At 39.3% G+C, this 22,687-nt stretch overlaps 1 protein-coding gene across 1 annotated transcript; it reads right to left on the bottom strand.

The window, feature by feature from the left end:
* Positions 1 to 854: 854 nt before the first annotated feature.
* On the bottom strand, positions 855 to 21,587 carry LOC113682964 (uncharacterized). Its single transcript, XM_089207931.1, has 19 exons — positions 21,457 to 21,587; positions 20,505 to 20,876; positions 19,597 to 19,712; positions 18,692 to 18,756; positions 17,986 to 18,128; positions 17,153 to 17,325; positions 15,719 to 15,995; positions 14,547 to 14,862; positions 13,994 to 14,133; positions 13,026 to 13,486; positions 12,050 to 12,229; positions 11,493 to 11,618; positions 10,740 to 10,907; positions 10,095 to 10,337; positions 7,327 to 8,805; positions 6,675 to 6,911; positions 4,742 to 6,055; positions 3,677 to 3,845; positions 855 to 3,204 (listed from the first exon to the last, which is right to left on the bottom strand). The coding sequence occupies exons 1-19, from the start codon at positions 21,572 to 21,574 to the stop codon at positions 1,775 to 1,777; spliced, it is 7,527 nt and encodes a 2,508-aa protein (XP_089064057.1). The 5' UTR covers positions 21,575 to 21,587; the 3' UTR covers positions 855 to 1,774.
* Positions 21,588 to 22,687: the final 1,100 nt, after the last annotated feature.

The raw sequence follows: 22,687 nt of genomic DNA, 5'->3' as shown, positions 1-22,687 counted from the left end.
TTTATCCTATTTTCAGATTAAATTTGAATCATTTCTAGGGAGAATGCCCCAGACCCCCACATCAGCTTCCATATAAGCAAGCCCCTCCCCATTACTCATAGAAAGTCCCTAAAAATTTACGATCAGCCATTGAGTAGCGTTTTATTTCACATTCTGTCTCATAATACTATCCCAAAATTAACTCTGTTAACCACAATATGTCTTTTTTAGTTTGGCCCTTCCGCGCGATTTCGGGCTAGAGATACATATTATGGTCTAGACCGTGTGCTCGCAAGGGAGCAATCTTTGCGTTTTGAAGATCATGTTTTCTCTCAGGCTTTGAAATCTGGTAAGTAGTATTTCGTTTAATTTAGTTCCCTTTTTTCAAATGTATTTTTTCCCTTTTTAGTCAAACCAGATCGCACGAGTCGTATTAAACAGATTATACAGATTCCGAGTTAAACATCTATCCATGCAGGCTACACACTCCTCCAGGAAGGAAATAAGATGAAGCAAATAGAGCAAAGAGGAATCAATTGATATGATAGATAGTTTTTATGTGGATTTTTGAATTACAGTGCGAGAATTCGAGTTCTCAGTTCTACAATGAATCGTAAGTTTCATGTCATGCGATCGTTGTTGCGTCAACTCTGTTAATATGTATTCCGCTGTTCTGTTTCTTTTGTGTTTGATTTTTTGAGACGTATACGACGCTCAGCTGAAAATTGATTCACGCTTACGTTCATTTCAAATGTTTGAGGGTGAGGTAATATGACAAGATTGATTAGTACCTCACTGAGCTTATCACAAGACAGCGTGCTTTAACTGAGCCAGGTGCAATCTCAAAACAGGAGTGAATCAGCTCGCGAGGAAGATAAATGCAAAGTACCAGTCTCTTCAGCACTTCTTACAACGTAACCTTTACGAAGTACAAATCATGGTACCTGTGTATTTCTTCTCAGAAGCCCTTCAATTCCTAAATTTAAGAACATTAGACGAGAGACGTAGTGAGCTCTGTTAAAACTCTTGAAAAGATCTCAAAAGGAGGACATCGATTAAATATCTCCCAATGACGAGACAGCGCATGCATCACTATCTAACGAGATGCGCTAACAAATATATATACATTAACTAAATGCAGGACTGAAAGACAGCGCCGTAGTTTTTTCCAAGTACTAGTTTAGCTTTCAGAAATCAATAGACTTTTAGACCCTATACCTACATATATATTTTAACTTCTATTTGTAATTTTAATACAAAATCTATTGTAATCCAGTCCCTTATTGATTAATAGTATGTGATTCTTATAGTTGTAAATTTGTAACCACATTGTACTTCAGATTAACAGCGATTATGGTAGAATTAAACTTCTTTTTTCATTATCATTATTATTATTATTGTTATTATTATTACAACGGTAAGGCACAAAACTTTAACTTTTTCCAAATGCATTAAACTATTTGTGACAACATCGGCGTGCGTTTTAAGAACGACATTTTTCTATGTTTCAATGTATCGATCAAGAGTAAGATAAGGAAGTAGGTAAGGTTCTGCTTAAACGCTTATATAGTTTCAAATAGAAGATCTCATTGGGGTTTAACCGTTAGCGGTAAAAAAACTGAAAAATCTAACCGTCATCGTGAGAACTCAACCGTTAGACGTAAGGCGGCCCAAAAACTGAACCTGAAGGCGTAAAAAGCTACAAAGTTTAAATGTTAGCTGTAAGCGTCACAACTCCATTAAGACCTACACAACAGTGACCCAGTTGCGTCCTATTGCAGCCAAACAGACCACATTAGTACAAGAAAAAGTCCCGTTCTTTCGCTTCTTTACTGTACGATACGAATTTGTCTTCATTTGTAGCATATTTTACACTTTTTCCACCGCTTCCTCCTAACTCTTTTGATATTTCCCTCAGCATGGCCTTGGCATATTCTCCGATAAAATCGGACATTTCGCTGTCCTCGGTTGGGTTTTCTTCCAAGATTTCTCTTGCGTCTGTGAAGGAGTCGTTCAGTATGGCCACAAAGAAGTTCATCATGAAAACAGTCATACCGGAAAAATAAAAAAACATGAAGAACGGCCCCAGAGAACGGTTTATGGCTTCCAGCTCGTCATAATTAGTTCCTTTGCCAAGTATCATCTCGCAGACGTTCACCAATGACCTCGTGAATGTAGAAAACATGTACGCTGAACGTCCAAACAGCATGTTACCTATGACGGCAAATGCCAGAAGAGCCACAAGGAATACAAGTGAATACGATGTCATAGGACCTCGGGATACATTTATGCTTTTCGCCAACTGGGAGATATGCTTATTGAACTTCAAGATGCGAAGGAACTTCAGTGTGGACAGAAAGGTAACCATGGAAATAACCACATTTTCAACGTCTGTCCATAACGCAACATAATCAAAACTCATCCGGCCATAAGGATTTTCATGAACTTTCGCGACGAGTTTTCTGGTTTGTTCGGCTTTGATGAAGAATATCACCATAGTTGTAAGTGTGAGGCATATCAATGTCCACTCGTGAAAACTCCATATGTCCCTCAAGTAAGCCCAGCCCGACTGACGCATTTCGCGTATTTCTATGTATATAGAGTATACAAGTATTAAAACAATGATTACGTAACATGCAATAAAAACTGAGCCGGTGTGTGAACTGGTGCTGCGGGAAAACGAAATGGGGTCAATACGATAAGATATTTCCATGCCTCCCGTAGGTAACCACTCGAAAGAATATCGAGTAAAAGCGAACAGATTTGTCGCGGGCTCAAATGTAACGAACTCAAACAACACAATAACTGTCCGTCTGTTAATCCAGTTGTCAGCAATAAGGTTGGCAATGACCTTCCAGGCAGTCTCATTTTCATATCCTAACTCTGCTACAAGTCCGCCACCGTAATAAGTGCCGAATGCTGTGATAATAGGTAAAGTGCCTAAGGACGTTGCATCCTGGAATTTGACGGTGTGGTCACACGTGATTGGCACGATGGAAAATATTTCTTGGATGCTTTCATTGGTGTAACTGCTACCATTAATACTGTTGCTAATATCACTGTAACCGCTGTTGCTGCCAGTTCCGATATCGTCATAAAATGGCGAGACATCAATTAACTCCAGGCTTGAATGGCCCTCATCAAGGTTGCTGCCTTGGTACTCATGATAACATCGAGGAAACCAACGTTTAAACTCTGGATAAGCAGACCAAGTAAGACATGGCTCTAAAATATGAAAAAAATTTTTACATCAGCTTGATAATCCTTAACAAACTAATACAAAAACCATATTTACTAAAACTCCTTTTGTATGAGTGGTACATATGGCACACTAGATGGTTAGTTGACAAAACTGGGCAGGAAAATGATGCCTTAATGTCTAGAACCCCAAATGTGTTGTTATTGTGGATCTTGGGCCATATCCTTTGACGTAGTATTTGCTTCGTTTTATTTGTTTTTACCATTTTTGACCTCAAAGAGTTCGAATGCTTGAGTACATGGCAAGGCAAATAATAGCGTATTCGTTTCAACTTAAATGTTAGCGTGTCTAAAGCAGAAGTGTTTTGAAAATGAGTAGAGATAACTCTGCTAAACCGCTTTATCAAAATCGTCCTATCATTAAGATTGATAACCGCTCTAGACAAGCAGGAGTTTATAGAATGGTTTAATTTTTTTGGTTTTAACCTTATTGCAATACCTGGTTTTATACGCAGCTGCCGTAGTCGGGGAAGGCCGACAATAAACGCCCTCTTATTTGAGAAGAAATCTTCCTCTTCAAATGGTTGTCCATTGTACCATGGGGCACTGTACAAACCAGGAAGCATAAATTTCTCGCACCACCACCAAAATGTGTGTACATTCTTGACCTACAGTAAGAGAATTTGCGCATGAGAGTTGGATACAGAAACAATATACCAAACAGAGATTGCTTCTGGATTTTCACTGCTTCATTATGGAAGCACAGAAGCCGGCCTGTAATCGACACGGACGGCCCCGTTTAGTTTGATAACATGTATGTCTGACCCATTCTTTGTTTCTATGCCATTTGGTATCACGCCATATGACCGGGCTGACAATTAAGTTCTGCTTTGAGATAACTAGGAGTATGTTATGACACCCTTGATAATACACACTCAAAAATTTCAGCATGCTGATAAGCCTATCAGCATGATAAAATTTTTGTATGTGTGATGGCTTTAGTTTAATGGTTACTGCTATCGACTTATACCTAACAGAGAAAGATTGCAAACGCTCAGTTATTCTTTAGAGGAAAGCCTGGCAACACAGAGAACAAGGCATGGGGAAGCAGCCGAACTGGAGAGCCATGACAAGATATAAAGAAAACTTCAAAGGAAAACAGAGTCATATATTTGCTTGTGTATTATTAACCAGCAATCGCATGATTTTCTCGTACAATTTGGGATAAATCGGCACTCGTAAGCTTTTCCAAGACTACAAATTGCGCTTGCCTTACGGGTTCGAGCAATTTGGTTAGCCTTTGAAAATTTTACCAATGCTGATTTATCCCAAATTGCACTCGAAATCATGTGATTACCTATACAAATTGTGATGAAAATTTTCAGTATTCAGATTTCACAGACATGATTACAAAATTAATTTCATCAGTAAATAGTCACCAAGGAATAGAAATAGAGGCAGATGAAGTAAGAGCAATCTCGAACGCTCTTTTAAAATTCCTTCCTCTACTTAAAACTGTGACAAAGAGCAACTGATGAGAAATGCATATTACTTCATAGCCTACCTTGTCAAGTTTTGCATTGAAGATGTCCTCCATGTTTTTGTTCAATCTAAATCTGTCGCTCCCTAAACCTCCGTAACAAACTACCGCCAAAAGTAGGGCAAACACAAAATGTAATGCAAATTTAAAGACAAATTTCCACATTTTAACTTCCTTGACCCTCTTTTGTCTGGCAATTGCCACTTTAAGTGGATCAGGAGGAGTGTAAAGCTCCGACAGCGTCTTAGGGCTCTGCAGCTCATCTTCAACTGGATTTGAGCCCTCAATTTCTGTGCTTGAAATCTCCGCGACCTCGCCATCCTGAACTTCTTCTCTGTCTTCCTCCGGGGGCTTGCGTAACAAAATAGACAGCAAAGAAGCAACAAGGATCACTTTAAGGGGCTGAATGAAAAAGATGTCCTGCACTAGGGAGACAACAACGGATGTGATCCATTTGTTGGACTTCTCAGTTCCCCACACCATGCTGTAAAACATTGTAAAGGCGGCACCTATCAGGGCTGTTAGTAATGACAGTGTATATGCTATGTAAATAAAACCATGAGGCAGTCTACATTTCTTTGTCTTCACCGATGATTCTGGTTTAATGTAACGAAAAATGGTTATGATCAATAGGTTTACAGGCAAGACTACCAAACTGCTTTGAATTCCAATCATCAACTCTATCCAGTTAAAGTTAATCGGACCAAACGTAATTTGGAGACCTTGTTGTTTTAAACCATATTCGTAGAACATTGCATTAGCAAACATGGAGGAAAATAGAAGCGATATACAACAAGTTAAGCGCTGCACTCGAGTGAAAGAACTGTTTGGTGGTTTGGTGTAAACTGAGAACCAGATGTGACCATCTCCTATGTCTTTTGAGGCTCTTGTGTAAAAGAGATTATGGAATCCTGACAACTGTTTTCGATTGGCCACAAAAAGTACTCTTTCAATTTGTCCATCATCCTTTTCAACAGCCAACCAGCGGTTGCACATAAAGAACCATTTCTGATCTGTTGCCACGTGACGAACTACAACCTGATGAAGATTCCATGAAGGACTTGCGCCTGAGTTGTCGTGCCACAATCTCACATAGTTTAGTCGGCCAAGAACACGAGGAAGTTTCACCACAAAAGAACTTACACTGCCTCGAGGAAATGGATTTTTACTACTATTCATGTCCAGTAATGGAAGTATCTCTGTCTCTCCATTTTCGGCATTGATCATCATAGAAACATTGGCAGTTGTACCAGATGAACCAAAAACTCCTGTGTAAACAGCAATCTCGTAGACATGAGTGCCAGGAAATGTTGTCCGTACAGGAATGGACACGGACAGCTATAAAGCAAAAACAAAAAAGTTGTATGATGTACTGAATTATACACAATTGCTTCTTACTTATAATCTATTGGAGGAAACACACATACATGACGTTACCATTAACAACATTTTGGTTTTTTTTTATCATACAAAAAAAGTACATTCCATGTTGCCGTAAGTCTGTACAGTAATAGGGATCACGTAAAAATCTGGTAAGACCATCAGGAACACACTCGACTGCGTCTCTTCTTACTGAACAGGCGCATGCCAACAAGGGATACATTTTTTAATTAGAACGTATGATCCGTATGATTTTACCGTTACAAATTATCTCACGGGGAATTAAATTATCACAATGTTGGTTTATAGCACCGAAATTCCCCCCCCCCCCGACAAGGAAACAGCAACAACAGCAATAACAACAAAACTAAAAACACTTAATATCAAAATCATAGGGGTAAAATCAGAAAAATATTTGATCCAGCTAGCCAGCTTTACAATGACTGAAACAGCAAGAAAATATTCACATGGCGCCATGATGTAGATACCTATCTAAGACCGGAAATGTAAGCCTGAGAAACTCTTTACGTGGCAAAATTACAATATCAGTTTAGTTGTTAAAACCAACTTATCTCACCTTCTTTTCATCTCTTTTGTCAGCTTTTCTTGCAAACACTGTTGTGATAACATACGTCAGGAAAAAAACACCAACGGCGACAATTACTCCGACATTTCCAGTCTCGCCGAGGCTGGCAAATCCCAGAAATGCCGAGTCAAATTCAATGGTGTTGGGCGGAGGAAAAAGCTCTCCTCCAAATGAGGTCAGGTGGTTGCAGAAACATTGCAAGACTTCGTCAGTCGAGTTTGGACCAGGCTGTGAAAAAGATAAAGAAAAAAGTGTAACTCATCAGTAAGTTTCTCAATTACTGCGTCTCATGATACATGAAATACGTAAAATGCTTCTGAAGGAATATTCAGTAGTTAAATGTATGTGGGTAAATATGATTCGATTAAGAAGATGAAATAGACAATTGGAAAAGATAAAGAAAAGAAAACAGACAAAATCAGCTACTGGATAAAGGATCTCACGTATGTTCTTACAATTCTGGCTGTGAATAAAAGAGAACCAATTACTACTTATCCCAAATTTATCTCCTTCTGCGTCACTTATAAAAATTTGCTCTTGAGTCAAACAATCGTTAAGCTGCAACGTTTGTGAAAAAAAATCCCCTGCGTAGTTTAAAACGGTGTTTGGTATGGTTCTATCAAAAACCTATACATTTCTTTACCTTGCACCCTCTTGTGCTCCATTCGTCTTTCAGTTCATCCCAAAAGAGGCACGTGTAAAACCTAACGTCAAATGTATACAAAGTGGAAACATTTATATCACGAACAGGTATTTCAATGAGCTCCATTTCTACCCCAACTTTCGGCGGAGGAGGCTTCTCGTCGACTTTTATGCAAAGTCTTTTAGCCTTGACATCTGATTCTGGGTCGTTGTCTTTTGGCAAGAGTGACGTTCGTTTGCGGCGACGTTTATCGTGCTCGTGATCATCGGGTTCGTGATCATCGTTTTTGTGACCATCGTGTTCGTGATCATCGCTGTTCTCTTCCATCCACTTCTGCCAACGCCTAAGGAGATACCTTACAACATCTTTGCATTTTACGCCATTGTACCACCAGCAATTATTTAGCTCTAATGTTGCGTTATAGTGCTTACTCATCTGCTCGACGACGGATTCCTCAAGAAACTCTTTCACCTCTTTTTTTTTTGTCATATTCAATGACAAGTGCCACCACTTTTGAACCATATAATTATCAGAATTTTGAAAATTTGTGTGGTTGACAATGGGAGTTATATAAGGCCTAATACCAACGTACCACTTGCCCAGTTTTGCAAACGAATCATTGAAGAAAACTTTAAACGGATCCTTAAGACACCTTCCATAAGTATCATAAAACAGTTTACGAGGCGTGAAAAAGATCTCCCGGCACTCCTGGTAGCGTTGTAATTCCAGTGCATAGCAAGATAACACGTTAACAGAGTTCTTACAAAGCAGAGTATCGTTTGGGCACTTTGTAAAGTTTGTGAAATTTCTACACGTCTCAGCACTTTCCTCGATCGTCTTGTTAAAAAGGAAGTACACATTAGGAATTTCATCGCATGAACAGTTAGAGTACGTAAGATTCTCATATTTGCAGATATCAGGACATTTGAGCGCGTCTCCGTCGTTTTCAGACGGTACAGGCGTGGGAACGGATTCATTCTTGGGACCACAAGTTTTGGGTTGGCCAGGTTTGGTAAAATTGGCATCATGATAAGTAGATGACACATTTACCTTTCCTAAGCACTGCATAAACTCAGATAAAACTGTGCAATTTTCATCCCCTGGTGGTAAACACGAGGTAAAATCAGGCAAAATGATTTTATAATCAAAGTGCGTGTCATTTGGTCTTTTTCGATGCCTCAAAAATACCTCCAAGCGTGACTCGTTGAACGGTTCTATTCGAAGAGAAAACGCCGTGTCTTTATGTTCAACTCGAAAAGTATGGTAAGCCATGGTGCCATTCACCGGATTAACAAAGTTAACTGGTATGTTTTGACTGAGACTTTTCGCAGGGATATTAATCTCAATGTCTGATCCAGAGTTCTGAACTGGTATCAGATTTCCATGTTCATCCAGGAAAGAAAGGCTGACCACAGGTGTTCCTGGTTTGAGGGTATCATTCTTCCGCCATATGAAAGGATCCAAATCTGAGAATTGCACCTAAGGCAAAATGAAATTTTGAGACGGTAAAAATCAGCATGGCCGCGCATGATCAATGCGTCGTTTTTAAACCATTTCGAGCAGCATGCAGAACGTCCCCAGATACTTTCAAAGGAACAAACAAGATCTTCCTGTTATCAGAGCTAATTGGTCGGAAGGGTGCGTACCTGTTGAAGTATTTTGATAATCATTTGCTCTGACGAAGGGCTGACGCTCGAAACGTCAGCTTTCAAAATTATCCCAATGCCAATTTACGTTATCAATTTAGTTGACAATACTGAATTACCGGTATCCAGTCACCTCGCCACCAAGCAGACTCGCCACCAGCGAACTCGCCACCAAGGAACGATCTCGCCACCAACGTACTCGCCACCAAGTGAAGTCTTCTCGCCACCAACCACCAATGAAGAGATTAGTCGAGGACAGTAGGATGTTCGGCTGATAAGCCTGTACTCAAACTTTATAAACGTATGTTGTCGAAAGCACGTTCGAAACCGATAAGTTTGTTCGCTTGTCTGTACTCAAACTTTATAAACGTATGTTGTCGAAAGCACGTTCGAAACCGATAAGTTTAGTTTTAATACAAATGCTATCGAGTTTCATTTCATCACTTATTTCTTCCCATGAAGTTTCATTTTCTCTCAAGTAAGTTTTTATTCCTCGCATCGAGTTTTGTAATTTCTCCTCGCTTACGTGCAAAAGACAAACACGATACGTTTCGATGTCAATGAGTTAGGAACGGAACACATCTAACACGTCGCTGAAGGTCATACTTTAAATACAGACAAGCGCACAAACGTATCGGCCGATTTGAATTGTGCTCGTTCGAACATCCTACTCTCCTCGATTACTTTATTCTAGTTTATCTCTTTATTGGTGGTTGGTGGCGAGAAGACTTCGCTTGGTGGCGAGTACGTTGGTGGCGAGATCGTTCCTTGGTGGCGAGTTCGCTGGTGGCGAGTCTGCTTGGTGGCGAGGTGACCGGTAACCGAATTACCCTATTGATAACAGTCCCTTAGGGAAGCGACCTGTATATCAACCATTCAATTATAAGTGACGTTACACCAATTCTTGAAAAAAAAATTACAATGGAGGACTGTCATCTATAAAAAAAAATAAAAAAAAACTGGTGCATTCGTACTGACTTCACCTTAAGATGTGGATAGGCGTCAATGCATAACCAGGAGGCCCGGACCAGTGTCAGGGATACCTACGATAGACTAACATCCACCTAAGCACAAAGCTTGTGAGATTACTTAACCTTCAGGTCACGTATTGTTTCAGCTTACATTTCGATCAATGATTTTGGACTTTGAGCCATTGCCCAACGAGAGGTTCGATGGAAGAGAAAATGAGCCCCCTCTGACTTCCAAACTCCGTGGTAGGGCTTCACTAGCTCTCTGACGGTACAACTGCATAGATACGCGTGGACTGTCAAAGAGGGCAGGTGTCTCGCCGGGAAGCAAACGGTCAAGAAAAACCTTGGCCAGAGTGTCTGTCAAGTTCCAGGCCTTCTTGGCCATGTCTCCAAACTGAAAAGTTAGAAAACAAAAGTTTAAAACAAACTATCAGAAACTTCACTCTCTAAAATTTTGTTTACGATGGGTAGTTTGTCATGATGCTAATGTTTCCTTTTTGTGATCGCAAGAGACCCGCATTGTTTGCTTTGAAAAGAAGAATTTCAATCCAAAAAAAGGAAAAAATACTTCTAAGCGTCGAAGCACTAACATTGGTGTGGACACTAACAATTAAAAAGAACCGCTTAAAACAAGTGCATACTTGAAAAGTTACTTTTCGAACGAGTTCAGCGAATTTATATAAATTTATAGTAAAAACGGTCCTCCTTCAACATTCAGTAGAAGCAAATAGCCTAGGGCTGTATGATTCTGATCGTAGCTTATGGTAACTGACATTTTGTTTTATGGTGCTCTGACCTGTGAACCATTCGCAGTTCCGCTGGACAAAACTGCTCCTCCTAACAAGCTCCCTGCCACCAACACGATTTGTTTTCCAGCATTATCGACTGCATCTCTAGACTCCGTGTTGTTTTTTTCCCGGGACAAGACGGACATCATGTTCTCGCACGCTCCTAAGGCTTGGAGCTGAAGAGAGAGTTGTTTATTTTGGTTTAATGTTCGTCTTTCATAATGTTGTTGAATTCTTAGGCTAAGGAGCAAAGCAGGATTCACTTGAAAACAAAACAGACTCTTCTACAAAACGGCAACCGAAGTTAGTAGTTTATCAGTAAAAAGTTCAGTTTTCATTGTAGCATGAAGAGCAGGATCAAGTAATTACTAATAGAGATTTGAAGATCACCTAATCAAATAAATTCAAAGAGACATGCGCAAACGGTAATAGTATTGTATAGTCGAGTTAAGCAATAAACCGCACTCTCTATCGGTTTACCAGCGTAATAAACCAAGAAACGGAGGCGAGTAATTTACAAACTTTCCGAGTCTTGTAAGCAGAGACAGGTATCACACATACTTCCTGCAAGATAGAAACCATCACGGCTTTCTTGTTCGAGGGGTCGGTCAGGACAGCTAGGATGTACTACCCATGATCAGCCCCGACCAAAGGAGGCCGATTTTGATGATCATTATCTGATAAGTTCCTCCGTTCTCGCCACATGCTTGTTCAATGATGTTATGTGTAAATCACTACTTGGAGACAAAAGCTTTGCTTACCCCTGATGATGGAGAAATGGCACCTTCTTCCTTTGTAGCCTCGACCAGTACACTCGCTATCTGATTTACGCTTGAAGTGTCATTCACTGGTAACTTTGTTATACTATTAATAATGTTATCACGTATCTGTCAATGAAAAAAAAAATATCACCAAAAGAGGAATAGGCTTAGAGACTACATTGCTGAAGTAACAAATCGAATTAAAATATCAATAATGAAATAAAATTAAAAGTTTGACCCGCGGACATTAAGATACCCTCAGTTGTGCTGCAACATAATCAATTTATTGGGTGTTACAGGGAAAAGCCTGAAAAAAAATAATTGGGTTAACAATGGAAATTTTTTTTTCCAACTTAGTTACGAAGCCACATAGTGGAAAGGTTTGTGATATTGGGTAAAAAGAGTTGCAGTAAGAGCGAAGTTTCTATTCCGAGAACACACAACAGTAGCTCGGTCAGGGTTAAACTTCGGATCCCTTGATGCGTGGTTCGGCGTATTATCGCCAATTCGGCCACTGTATCTTTCATAAAGTCATAAAGTAACAAGTTTTATCTTACTGCTGGAGTGTTGGTTGTAGCATTGATGCGCGCCAGTGCGTTGACAGCACTCAGAATGCCAATACTAAGCTGTACCGCGCTTTGTTCTTTTCCCTTATGGACGATGTCTTCAAGCTCGCTGTTTTCACCTGTTAAACTTGATGCACTAGAATCGAATTCCTCTTTCGATGGCTTGTATACCTGCAAAAATGTTCAAGTCTCGACTCTTATCTTGAAGTGTGAATCGAACGAAGTATTTGACAAAGGATAAAACTTACTAGAACTCAGCTCTATATTATCTGAACGCACGTTCATTTCTATTGCGAATTAATTTACAACTTTTTCAGCTTCAACTACAGCGATATCAGTAAATGACAATAGTTCCTTTTTCCGTTTCACCGTAATTATGCTTGCAGTGCTCTCTAATGTTTGTATCTGTTCTTTTGATTTTTGTCTTACTGTTGCGCTATCTTAAAGCGCACCGGGCGTGCGAATAAGCCCGTGCCCGGGCGCTTATTCGAGAAAATACGGCAGTGAACAGAGGTTTAAATTGTGACTTCCCGCTCAGTTTCATTTTCCGAACAAGGAACGCTGTTCCAAAGGAGCTGTCCCTTGTCTTTTGTTTTGCTTTGTTTTGTTTTGTTTTGTTTTTTGTCTTGCTTTCTTTGTTTTTCAAGTTTTATCTCATTTTACATCATATTATAGCTTCCAGCCCCAATTAAATCCACCAACGGTGCACGCGTAACTCCGTAGCTTTAGCGGAATAGATCATTTCGAAGCCCTAAAAAACCGTCTCTTTGAAATCGAAAAAAAGTTCAAAAACTTTGTTTCAAAATGAATTTTACTTAAAGCACGAGAACAAAAAGATAATCTCCTCAAGAAAGTTTCGCAAGAACTCTCGTTTCCAAGAAGAGGTATCGGGCATCTGAGAAATATCTTATTAACTTATTCCAAGGTGTGGAACAGGGACCCCATCTCCTCTTATGCTAATACTTACGACTACGGTTATATTTGCTTTGGCAAACGCCAAGAGAGAGTCAATGATCACCACTTCAAGTTGCAATCGATTACCATCACTTTCATTTCCCACTGGTAGACGTAACGGTAGAGAATTATTTGTTTCCGATGCTAAAATGATGTAAGTGCCATCCTCTTTCGGAATGTTCACTTGGTAAGTCAGTGGTAAATCCGTATCGTACCAATCATTACACTGTAAATGGAAAGTTTCCAGGGCTGCTTTCCCTTCGCTCTTATCTGTCTCACACGTCCCCGATTTGGGAGGACTGTTTGTATGGAAGTCGTAATACGAATATCCTTCTCCTCTGTATGCCGTCACCGTCCGAAATCGTATCTGGTAGAACATCTCCTTTTGGAGAAAGTTTTCCATCAAAAAAATCGTTCTGCTAGTGGATGATGTTATCAATGCCTGGTAGAATCCAGGTGTCTCCTTCCATTCTCCTAAGCCAATTAAGATGCAAACACAGAGTACTTTATCCATCAGCCGACGATTGAAATAAAAGGGTCGAACCTATTAGTGTTTTAACTTCTCCTGCAGGTTGGCACTTCCTATTGCCAAATATGTGCTTGGGTTTCAGGCATATATAAGACAAAAAATTTCATCATTTGGTACTTTCAAAGGTGAAGAACACATATAACTTTTCCCGGCAATATCGATAAATTAAAGTGATGATGAATTTAAAGAAGCTTATCTGATAGACCGGGGTACCTTGATACTACACTAAACTTTCTGAGACAAATAGCAAGGAATTCGTTAATTCAGACCTGTAACAGTGTGTTGGTACAGCGATGCAACATCCTTTCTTTATTAAAATGAAATTGTGTTTGTCGTCCTAATGTATGTTCGAATAGGAACAGTTGTGCGACTCCTTGGCTGTTTCTCCGCCTATCCTCCTAAGCATTTATAAATAGGTTCTTTCGTTCTTACTGATTCAGATAAAAACTTACCTCCGCCATCTTTGTCTTTTTCGTACATAAACCAATTGTATGTAAGGCTTTGAGCGCATTTGCTTGCCGGTCCCACGCACACTGCATACAATTCAAGTCGCAAGTTAATGACTGCATTTCGCTTGCAATTCGCCATACAGCTGTGATACATAGGAAAATGTTCAAAGCAGACATGTTGGATAGGTATTGATCATATATTACACCGTAGACAACAATACGTTCAAATGTCGTGATGCATGACGGGAAGAACTCTGGCCGGTCACTAGCCAATTTCCCGCGCAGAATTTCAAAGGATAACATAAGAAACAATCTCTGTCCCTTAGTGCACTTTCCATTCTCTTTTGAGCTTTAAAAAACAACTTATACGCTTTTAAAACACAATGAGTTACTGGCTTGTGTGGTTGTTTGTAACTAGTCTGAGACAACTTGGTTCTTAGAGTCTGAAAGCACGCTACCCTATCATGATTACTTATTACAACGTCCGCACATTCGTAGGCGTTTGACCGCTGTGTTAGCGCAGATGTACAGTTCTTTAAGAAAACAAACCACGCACCTGATATTAAACGGGGGAGGAGCCTCCGCCACGGCCACTTTCTGTTTATAATAATCAAAACGTTGACGTTTCTCTACTCTGAGGATCATGTAATATGTAAACCCTCGCACCATCAAACTGTTGTTGAATGTTATTTTAAAAGAACTGTCGTTGAATGGCAATCTACCGGGTCCTTTATTAAAGCAGCCTCCAGATCCATCAGCTGTTGAGGAAGATCCATTAGGATACACCACAGGCAGTGCACTTACGTTAGTAATATCAAGTTTCTCACCACTTGCATAGCAGATCCAAGTGAAGTTCATACCGGTGTAGTTTCCTAATTGAGATTATGGCACATTGAGGAAGCACCGTTTAGTTCCTTAAAAATGTACATGAAAATATTACGCGTATCTGATTGGCTAAAAACGAGTGTGTTCTCATGTAAAACGAGTGCAAAGTTGTAGCAAATAGCGCGCGCGCTGCCAAAATTTACGTCTCTTTTGACTTTCTATGATGTTATTTCATGTACATTATTAACACGTAAGAAAATGATTTGTCATACAATCTAAGTACCAAGCACTTGAAAATTCTTTAAAGACTACAAATTGCACTTGCTCAGCGGGCTCACGCAATTTTGTTGTCTTTGAAAAATTTACACATGCTTAGTAACACCAAATTGCGCTCGAAATGATGTTATTACCTATACTTCGTTTGAAGATTTGCAGAAAATGCCCAGATGTCCTGATTTAGTATAGAAAGAGTGTTCAAATTCTCTTTTCGGGCTTAAAGTATAAACCTGTGTCCAGGATCTCCTGGAAGAGCGAGGGGGCCTTTTTCCAGGCGGAAGGAATAACAAGAGTGGGTATTACTCGAAACTTTGAGTAGAGCGAGGAAAATTACCATCCATGTATTGTGCATTTTCTGTAATATTGTTCATAGTTCATTTAGAAAACCCTTTCACATGACATGAAAATATTGTTTTTATATTAAACATGATATTGCCGACAATGTTTTGTAATAAGTTTCCCATGCATTAGCGATTTGAGGAATGCCGATGTAAGCGCCTGTTTTTGTTTCTTGTTTTGTATTCTTTAAATTCTTGTTTTCAATTTTATCTTGATGTGTGTTGTGGTACTTTTTCTACCATATTTTGCGAATGTCATTCACAATTAGCATGTTAAAGCCGAAGTTACCTTTCTCAGCAAAGAAATCAGGATCATAGGTGTCGCTGCCATCCATGGTAATTATAGTGTTTTCAGTGTATACTGCATCGTAACCATTGGCAATGTACACGTACAATGGACCGGGTTCAATCTCAAGGAAGCCAATGGCATGACCGGCTTGGTAAGGGCTCATAGGTGTGTTTACCGACAGTTGCACAAAGTAAAGACCATATGGAAGTGATCGCGCAGAAAATGACCAAGACATCGAACTGCTGACCGTTGTGAAATTGCCCACGGTCACGTTGTCCTAAGTTGAGATAAAATGCAAACAACAGATTCTCCCGTCTACGTAGACCGCTATAGATTAGTGACGATGTTCTTGATGTGCAAATGTAGGTTTTTATGCGATTGAAAAAAGGGGAGTTTATTAAGGTGTCTGTTAGCAGAGCTGATGGTATCTAAACTAGTGCTGTGAAGAAACAGCTCCGACGATACGTCTTTAAAGGAACAGCTAAACAATCTATGGTATTCATGTGAAACTTTTGGGCACTTTATCGTTATTATTAAAATAAAAACAAATAAACAAAGAAAAAAAACTACAGAAAACGTATTATTTACTTATTGACTGAGCGACTGAGGGCCGGACCGGAAAATATCTGGCCCGAGGTCAAGACGTAAAGACCCAGCGCAGCGAGGTCCGTGTTTCATGAACGAGAGTCAAATATTTTTCCATCTGGCCCACCTTACTCAGTCAACGAGCATTTTATCGTATGACTAATAAGTCTTAATAATTTCGAAAATTTTGTTTTTTAACTGTAATGCGACGCGACAACCTGGCGCGTGCCGGAAAAACACAGAAACGATTCTACAATAAAAACTTTTTCGCTATTTGTATGAGTTAGAACAAGAGACTCACAATTCATTGAAAGAGGTGACTTATTTTCTTATTTCTGTTCGCTGCTGACACTCAACTCGTGTTATCAACCAGCCGAAATTTTTATATTGAGAAAAACATGTTACTCACAAGAAAGTAACATACTGTAGTCAATTAATTCATAGCAGATTTGTAGAGAAGTTAACGTTCTAAATGAGTGCAGAAAGTAATCTTTGATTGTTTTTGTTTTGATTTACAACGCCTTGCCATTGGTCCAGAAAATTCGCACCACTTTTTCAACCAGATTTAAAACCAAAACCAATCGTGATTTGGTCACTCGTGTTTTCTAACGTTTCGTGCAGTTTGACTATTTTTAATTTTAGTTCTCATTGGCAAAGAGAACTCAACTAAAGTCAACCTCCACTCTGGTTTTTCGAAACTCAATAACAAACCGCTCTATAGCCACAGATTTACTAATATGATCAAACAATAAATCATCAAGTCGCGAAACGAAAAGTAAAAAACTGAGTGAATATCCTGTAAACCAAATAAGGGCACGACTTAGTCAATGAACAATAAATTACACTAACCGGCCCAAGAGATGCCACTTCCCAAGTGTAATTCTTCTTCGGTGGATTAACACAGTAGAAACTCACATATCCCGCGGTTGATGTTGTATCCTGCTTGCGACGTTTGGTTGGGTTGTTCAAATGGGACGATAAAGACATTGATACACGAACATAGGAGCTTCCAAAACACTGTGCTTTAAATAGAAAAAAGAAATATTTATTGGGATTATAAGTAAAGGTAATAAAATGATTTCTCTTGCAATTTGGAAGTGCAATTTATAGTCTTTGAGGAATTTGAGAAATTTGAGAAATCGTGTTGTCCCTTTTTAATCATGTGGCGTACATTTTGGCAGCGCGCGCGTGCTATTTTTAATTTGCACCCCGTGTTACAGCCACGCCCGTAATTTTTTCATGTACATCATTATAATGTAATGATAAATAAGACATTGACTAAAATTAAAGTTCAGAGTTCTCTAAATGCTTCATGAGAGTATCCTCGTGAATTTTGGAGCTATTTTTTGCCTCAGAGAAACGCATGAGATATTCTTTACGCGAGCAGAAAAAAAAAAATTATAGACTAGTTATACGTCCTGAAGAGTTTTCGTCGCTTCCCAAAGTTTGCCACGCTTGATAAGCGTTGTTTGCTATGGGAAAACAATATGACATCATGTTATGCACGAAATTGAGACATTTCACGAGGAAAATCACCGACCTACAATCGTTTTTGGGTGGACAAAACGTAATGATGAGCTTTTAATTGTATTTGAAATGAAGCTTTTAGGGATGACTTGGCTACACGGCCTAAACGAAGATTTCCACCATGATCACCTTGTTAGCAACCGCTATCTTCCTACCTTCGTATTGGTGTACGGCCATAACTTTTGCGTCAAAGTCATTAAGAGTTAATCCTATCATCTTATCAGCGATATATGTAATATTTTGAAAGCTTGTCGGAAAGTGATAATGTCCTATGATGTAACTGGAATTGTGGTCAGGCCTAAACGAAATGAAAAAATAAAAAAAACTTAAAACAAACATTCATGCTAAATACAGAGCTTCTAATTCATGAACTCTCTCTTCAAAAAATGCATTCACAGGGTTGCAATTACACCTGAAATCAGTTTCAGAAAGCCTAAATGGTAAATCAGTCTCTGAATGGTCTTATATTCTACTGAACAGTGCGGAACGCTCCAATCGTTTAAGTTCTCTGTCGATACACAGTCGCAGATAGAAGAAGAAAGATAGTGAATATTTTAGTTCAGTAATGAAAGATTTTAGGTAAAGATATGTTTTCTTCTTGAAAGAACAACAAACCCTATTCCTTAAGAGAAACAAATCATTTCTTCAATTCAAGCGGTTTCTTCGTCCTTCTTTTAAAAATGGAGATACAACAACCAGGCAGGGTTAGTTGGAGTCATTCCCATAGTAAAGGAGTTGCTGACTTCCCAATGGTTTTGAAAACGTAAGTTAGAAGGGATTACAGATGACTGAAGACATAATAAGACACAAGCAACAAGAGCTAACACTCCTTCAGAACGAAAAAGGAGTAATATATTTTACCTGAAAAACCTGAGAGTTCCATTGTAGACACCACATATCTTCCGATTGGTTATCTCCTCAACAAGCTGCAAGGTTTGAGAAGAAAAGAAGGATTAACGACGAAAGCAGCGAACCGAAATATACGTTTTTCCACAAGAACTTAACTCATTTTCTACAAAGTAAAGTGACTGTGAAGAAAGTACCCTTGCTTTTCCTGCTAAAGGAAACGAGTCATCACTGGATGAGCCCTCATAAAAAAAAGTTTTCTTAAGTACTTATGTTCGATAAACTTACTTAGGTCTACTACAGTCTATATCTTAGTTCACCACTGAGACTAACTCACATTTTCCTCTAATGTTTCTTGTAATTAGCAATCTTCCACTTTAACTCTCTCTCACGGTATAGCTTTCTAAACAATCGGTCACTCCCGACAACAACAACAACAACAAAAACAACTACTACTACTACTACTACTACTACTACTACTACTACATAACTGGGTCCTAATATACATTCACAAAGTCTTCTGGAACTTTCCAGAAGTTTAAAAAAAGAACTATTTTAGTAGTAATAACTTTTTAATAACTGCGTGACTTGATGAAATATTCTAGAAAGTTCTATGATACGCAGGTTAGAATGACTAAACAGTTTGGAGATTTCTAGAACCTTATATTTAAAACAAAAATTACTCATAACATTAAGGATCTCCCCGTATCATATACACTGCTGGGTAAAGAGAAACTCTCAAAGGTTAAGTGTGGTACTTACGAACGCAACAAAAAAACCTCAGTCAGTGTTCCATGTCAAATGAGGATCTTTCGAACCCTTAATATACTTTGATAAAAAACAAAGACACTAGTTTACGATTTCTTTTGGAATCTAAATCTCAGTTAAGCAATGATAATAACACAGCTCAGCCAACCTACCGAAGATTGCAACCCTGACGAAGCGTTTGTGAACGCCTGAGAATTCTTTGAGAAAATATCTTCATATCTTGGGAAGAAACTGCGATTTAACCGGACTAACAACTCCACGTCGTAGACTGTCGTCATAGATAAATAAATAGTTAGTATTCTTTTGAATTGTATTCATATTCCACAGTCTGTTTGGCTACTGCAAAATTTTAAATAGTAATGAATTAATCACTCAGTCATTCAGTTAATTTGTCTGTTCGTCAGCTATTGACTCGTACCTTCATTCAGTGAGTCAGTGAGTCAGTGAGTCAGTGAGCCACTGAGCCAGTAAGTCGTTAAGTCATTGAGTCCGCGAGTCATTCAGTCAGTGAATCACTGAGTAAGTAAGTCCGCGATTCACTGAGTCAGTGAGGCATTGAGTCAGGGAGTCAGTGATTCGTTGAGTTATGAGTCGATGAGTGAGCCAAAGATTCAGAGAGTTATTGAGTCATTGAGCTAGTATGTCAATAGGTCAATGAATCAGTGAGTAAGTGAGTCAATGAGTAGGTGAGTCATTTAGTCCGTGAGTCACTGACTCATTGAGTCAGTCAGTGAGTGAGTCGTTAAGTAATTTATCCATTGAGTCCGCGAGTCATCGAGTCAGTCGGTCAATGAGTCAGCAATGCAAGTCCGTGATTTACTGAGTCACTGGGTCAGTGACACAGTGAGTCAGTAGGTCGGTGAGTCAGTGAGTTAGTGAGTCAGTAAGTTGGTGATTCATTGATTCCGTGAGTTATTGAGTCCGTGAGTCACTGACTCATCGAATTAGTAAGTCAGTGAGTCAGCGAGTCAGAGATTCATCGAGTCATTGCGTCGGTGAGTTTGTGAGTAATTGATTCTATCAGTCAGTGAGTCAGTAAGGCTAAATACATATGACATACCGTACACATTGTATACATTCATCTTTGATGAATCGCCGTATCCATTACCGCAGTAAACAAGGTAGCTGTAACATCGATAGCACCACCACCACCAACAGTAACGGTAGCAATACCGTTTTGTAGATACTTTATTACCATACTTATTGTACGTTTTCTCGGCATCAGGTCCAGAAAGACATTCCCCGCCTTTGTACAATGCAAAATATCTGTAACCTCTCCCTGTCGAGGCTTTGGCGCAGGCTTGGACTTTTTTTTGGCGATAAGCAACCGGTCCTGTTAAGAGAGGGTCTTGACCTTCTATGGAGGGTATGGGAGGTTCGCCGTTTTGCGCAGTCTTGTAGCAGTAATAATACCTGTTGTATTGAGGTGGAACTAAGAGGAAAAAGGAGCAGAGGATAAATAAAAACTTTGATCCCAAAGATAATTCCTTTTGCAGCATCTTTGCCTCTCTCATGCATAGTCTACTGTTAAATCTTGGAAACTCTGAGCAGTTCTTTCCTTCCAAGACTCGTTAATAGAAATTGCAGGACGAAAACAAGTTTAAGAAACACGGTGCAAAACATTTGGCGTTCTAGTTGGTCCTTTGGCTTCAAATGAAAGGAAGGGTCCAAATACTGACAACCCAAATCCTGATACAAAGATTTTAGAGGGAGAAAGGTGGACTCAACATGGCTATGTGCGATGTACTTTGGCCTTGAGGTCCTTCTACATATCAGAATATATCCATTCTGCGAAATTCTATTTAAAAAGGGTGACTGAAGCTTTTGTTGAAAGGTTTGGACTGTCCACTCTTCTACAGAAAACAAATTGTATAGGCCTCTCCCCTCTCCCAACTTGTTTCCAAGAAGGTTAGCGACGTGCCGTCCATTCAGTACCACTGAATAAAGTACCATGTCAAACCACAATTAAAATAAAATTTATGAACTGAAAGATAGAAATCAACGACACTCACATATAAAGTTTTCCACGAGTGGAGAACAATTCCATTCTGACTGTGCATATACAGCGCACTGCCACCCAAAGAGGAGAAGTGTTGATTGTGCAATAATCCTTGGAACGAGAGACACCATTCTGATCGCGGTGTTACCTTGACTACATTGGAATCAAACAAAAACAAAACTAGGATGGACAATTCGTACGTGTTGGTGAATTTGAATACGATAACATTGCTTAGAAAACATAGGACGTTTGTCGCTATGGTCCTTGGTAAACGAGTCTTAGTGGTAGAGTGTTCAAAGTAGTAATTAAAAGGTCATAGTTTCCTCTCCTTTTGGGCCCACTCGGCTTAATTTTACCTTCTTTAGTTACAATACCATCACACAGAAGCATTATATTTCGACATTTTTATTCCTAGCAGTGTGCAACAAGTAAGTTTGTCACCGTAGACCTAGTTAAAGCCTGCTTCGAGTCTCCTAAAGCTCAGTAGCAAAGGGTTCGATGTACTAATCGTAGGGTCGTGGGTTTGACTCTTATTTGGAGCACCCAGGTTTCTTTTATTCCGAGTATAACTGTGTCATTCACTGCATAAAATCTTGTTTCATAACATACCTCGTATCTTTCATGTTTTCCTATAACCTCGCTAATTTTTTAGCTCTTTTATCCATCCAACTTGCATTGCTGTTCAGAGGGGGGATCATCAACTACTTTGACTATGTCTAGGGGAAAAAAAATAACCATAAATACAAAGCTGAGTTACAGGACTCTTATCTCTCACTTGACGGCTAAAAATAATAGAAACGTGTAATTATTTTCAAAATGATTTGGGTTTTTTCATTAGTGGTAAGCCGACTGCAGGGGCGGATTTTGTTTCAAAGCTTAATGTATACACATTTTTAGCATCCTAACCAGCCACGCAAACGAAACTGAAAAAGGGACTGAGAGAATCCTATCATTTTCCCTCAACCAAGTTTAACCTTTTCCCCTTAACCTAAGCAGCGTGACAAGCATCCAGTTTCTTCATACAGTATCATTAAGGGATCAACATTAAGGTTATAAGAATATAAAAAAATCCAGAGCTTAGGGAGTTCCATACTGTTAAACTAATCCTCTCTGTCAGTGCCATAGGAGTAGTATAGAGAGCAGTATATGTTCACTCGTGTAAATGGGCGGAGAATACAATGAGTTTTCGACTTCGGAAACAACATGGCAGCTGCTCCAGTGTTAAAGATTCCACTGAGTTAAAG

Source organism: Pocillopora damicornis, chromosome 5, assembly GCF_964200805.1.
Source record: "Pocillopora damicornis chromosome 5, jaPocDami1.2, whole genome shotgun sequence".
Lineage (NCBI taxonomy): Eukaryota > Metazoa > Cnidaria > Anthozoa > Scleractinia > Pocilloporidae > Pocillopora > Pocillopora damicornis.
This window is presented reverse-complemented; position numbering and strand designations above follow the sequence as displayed.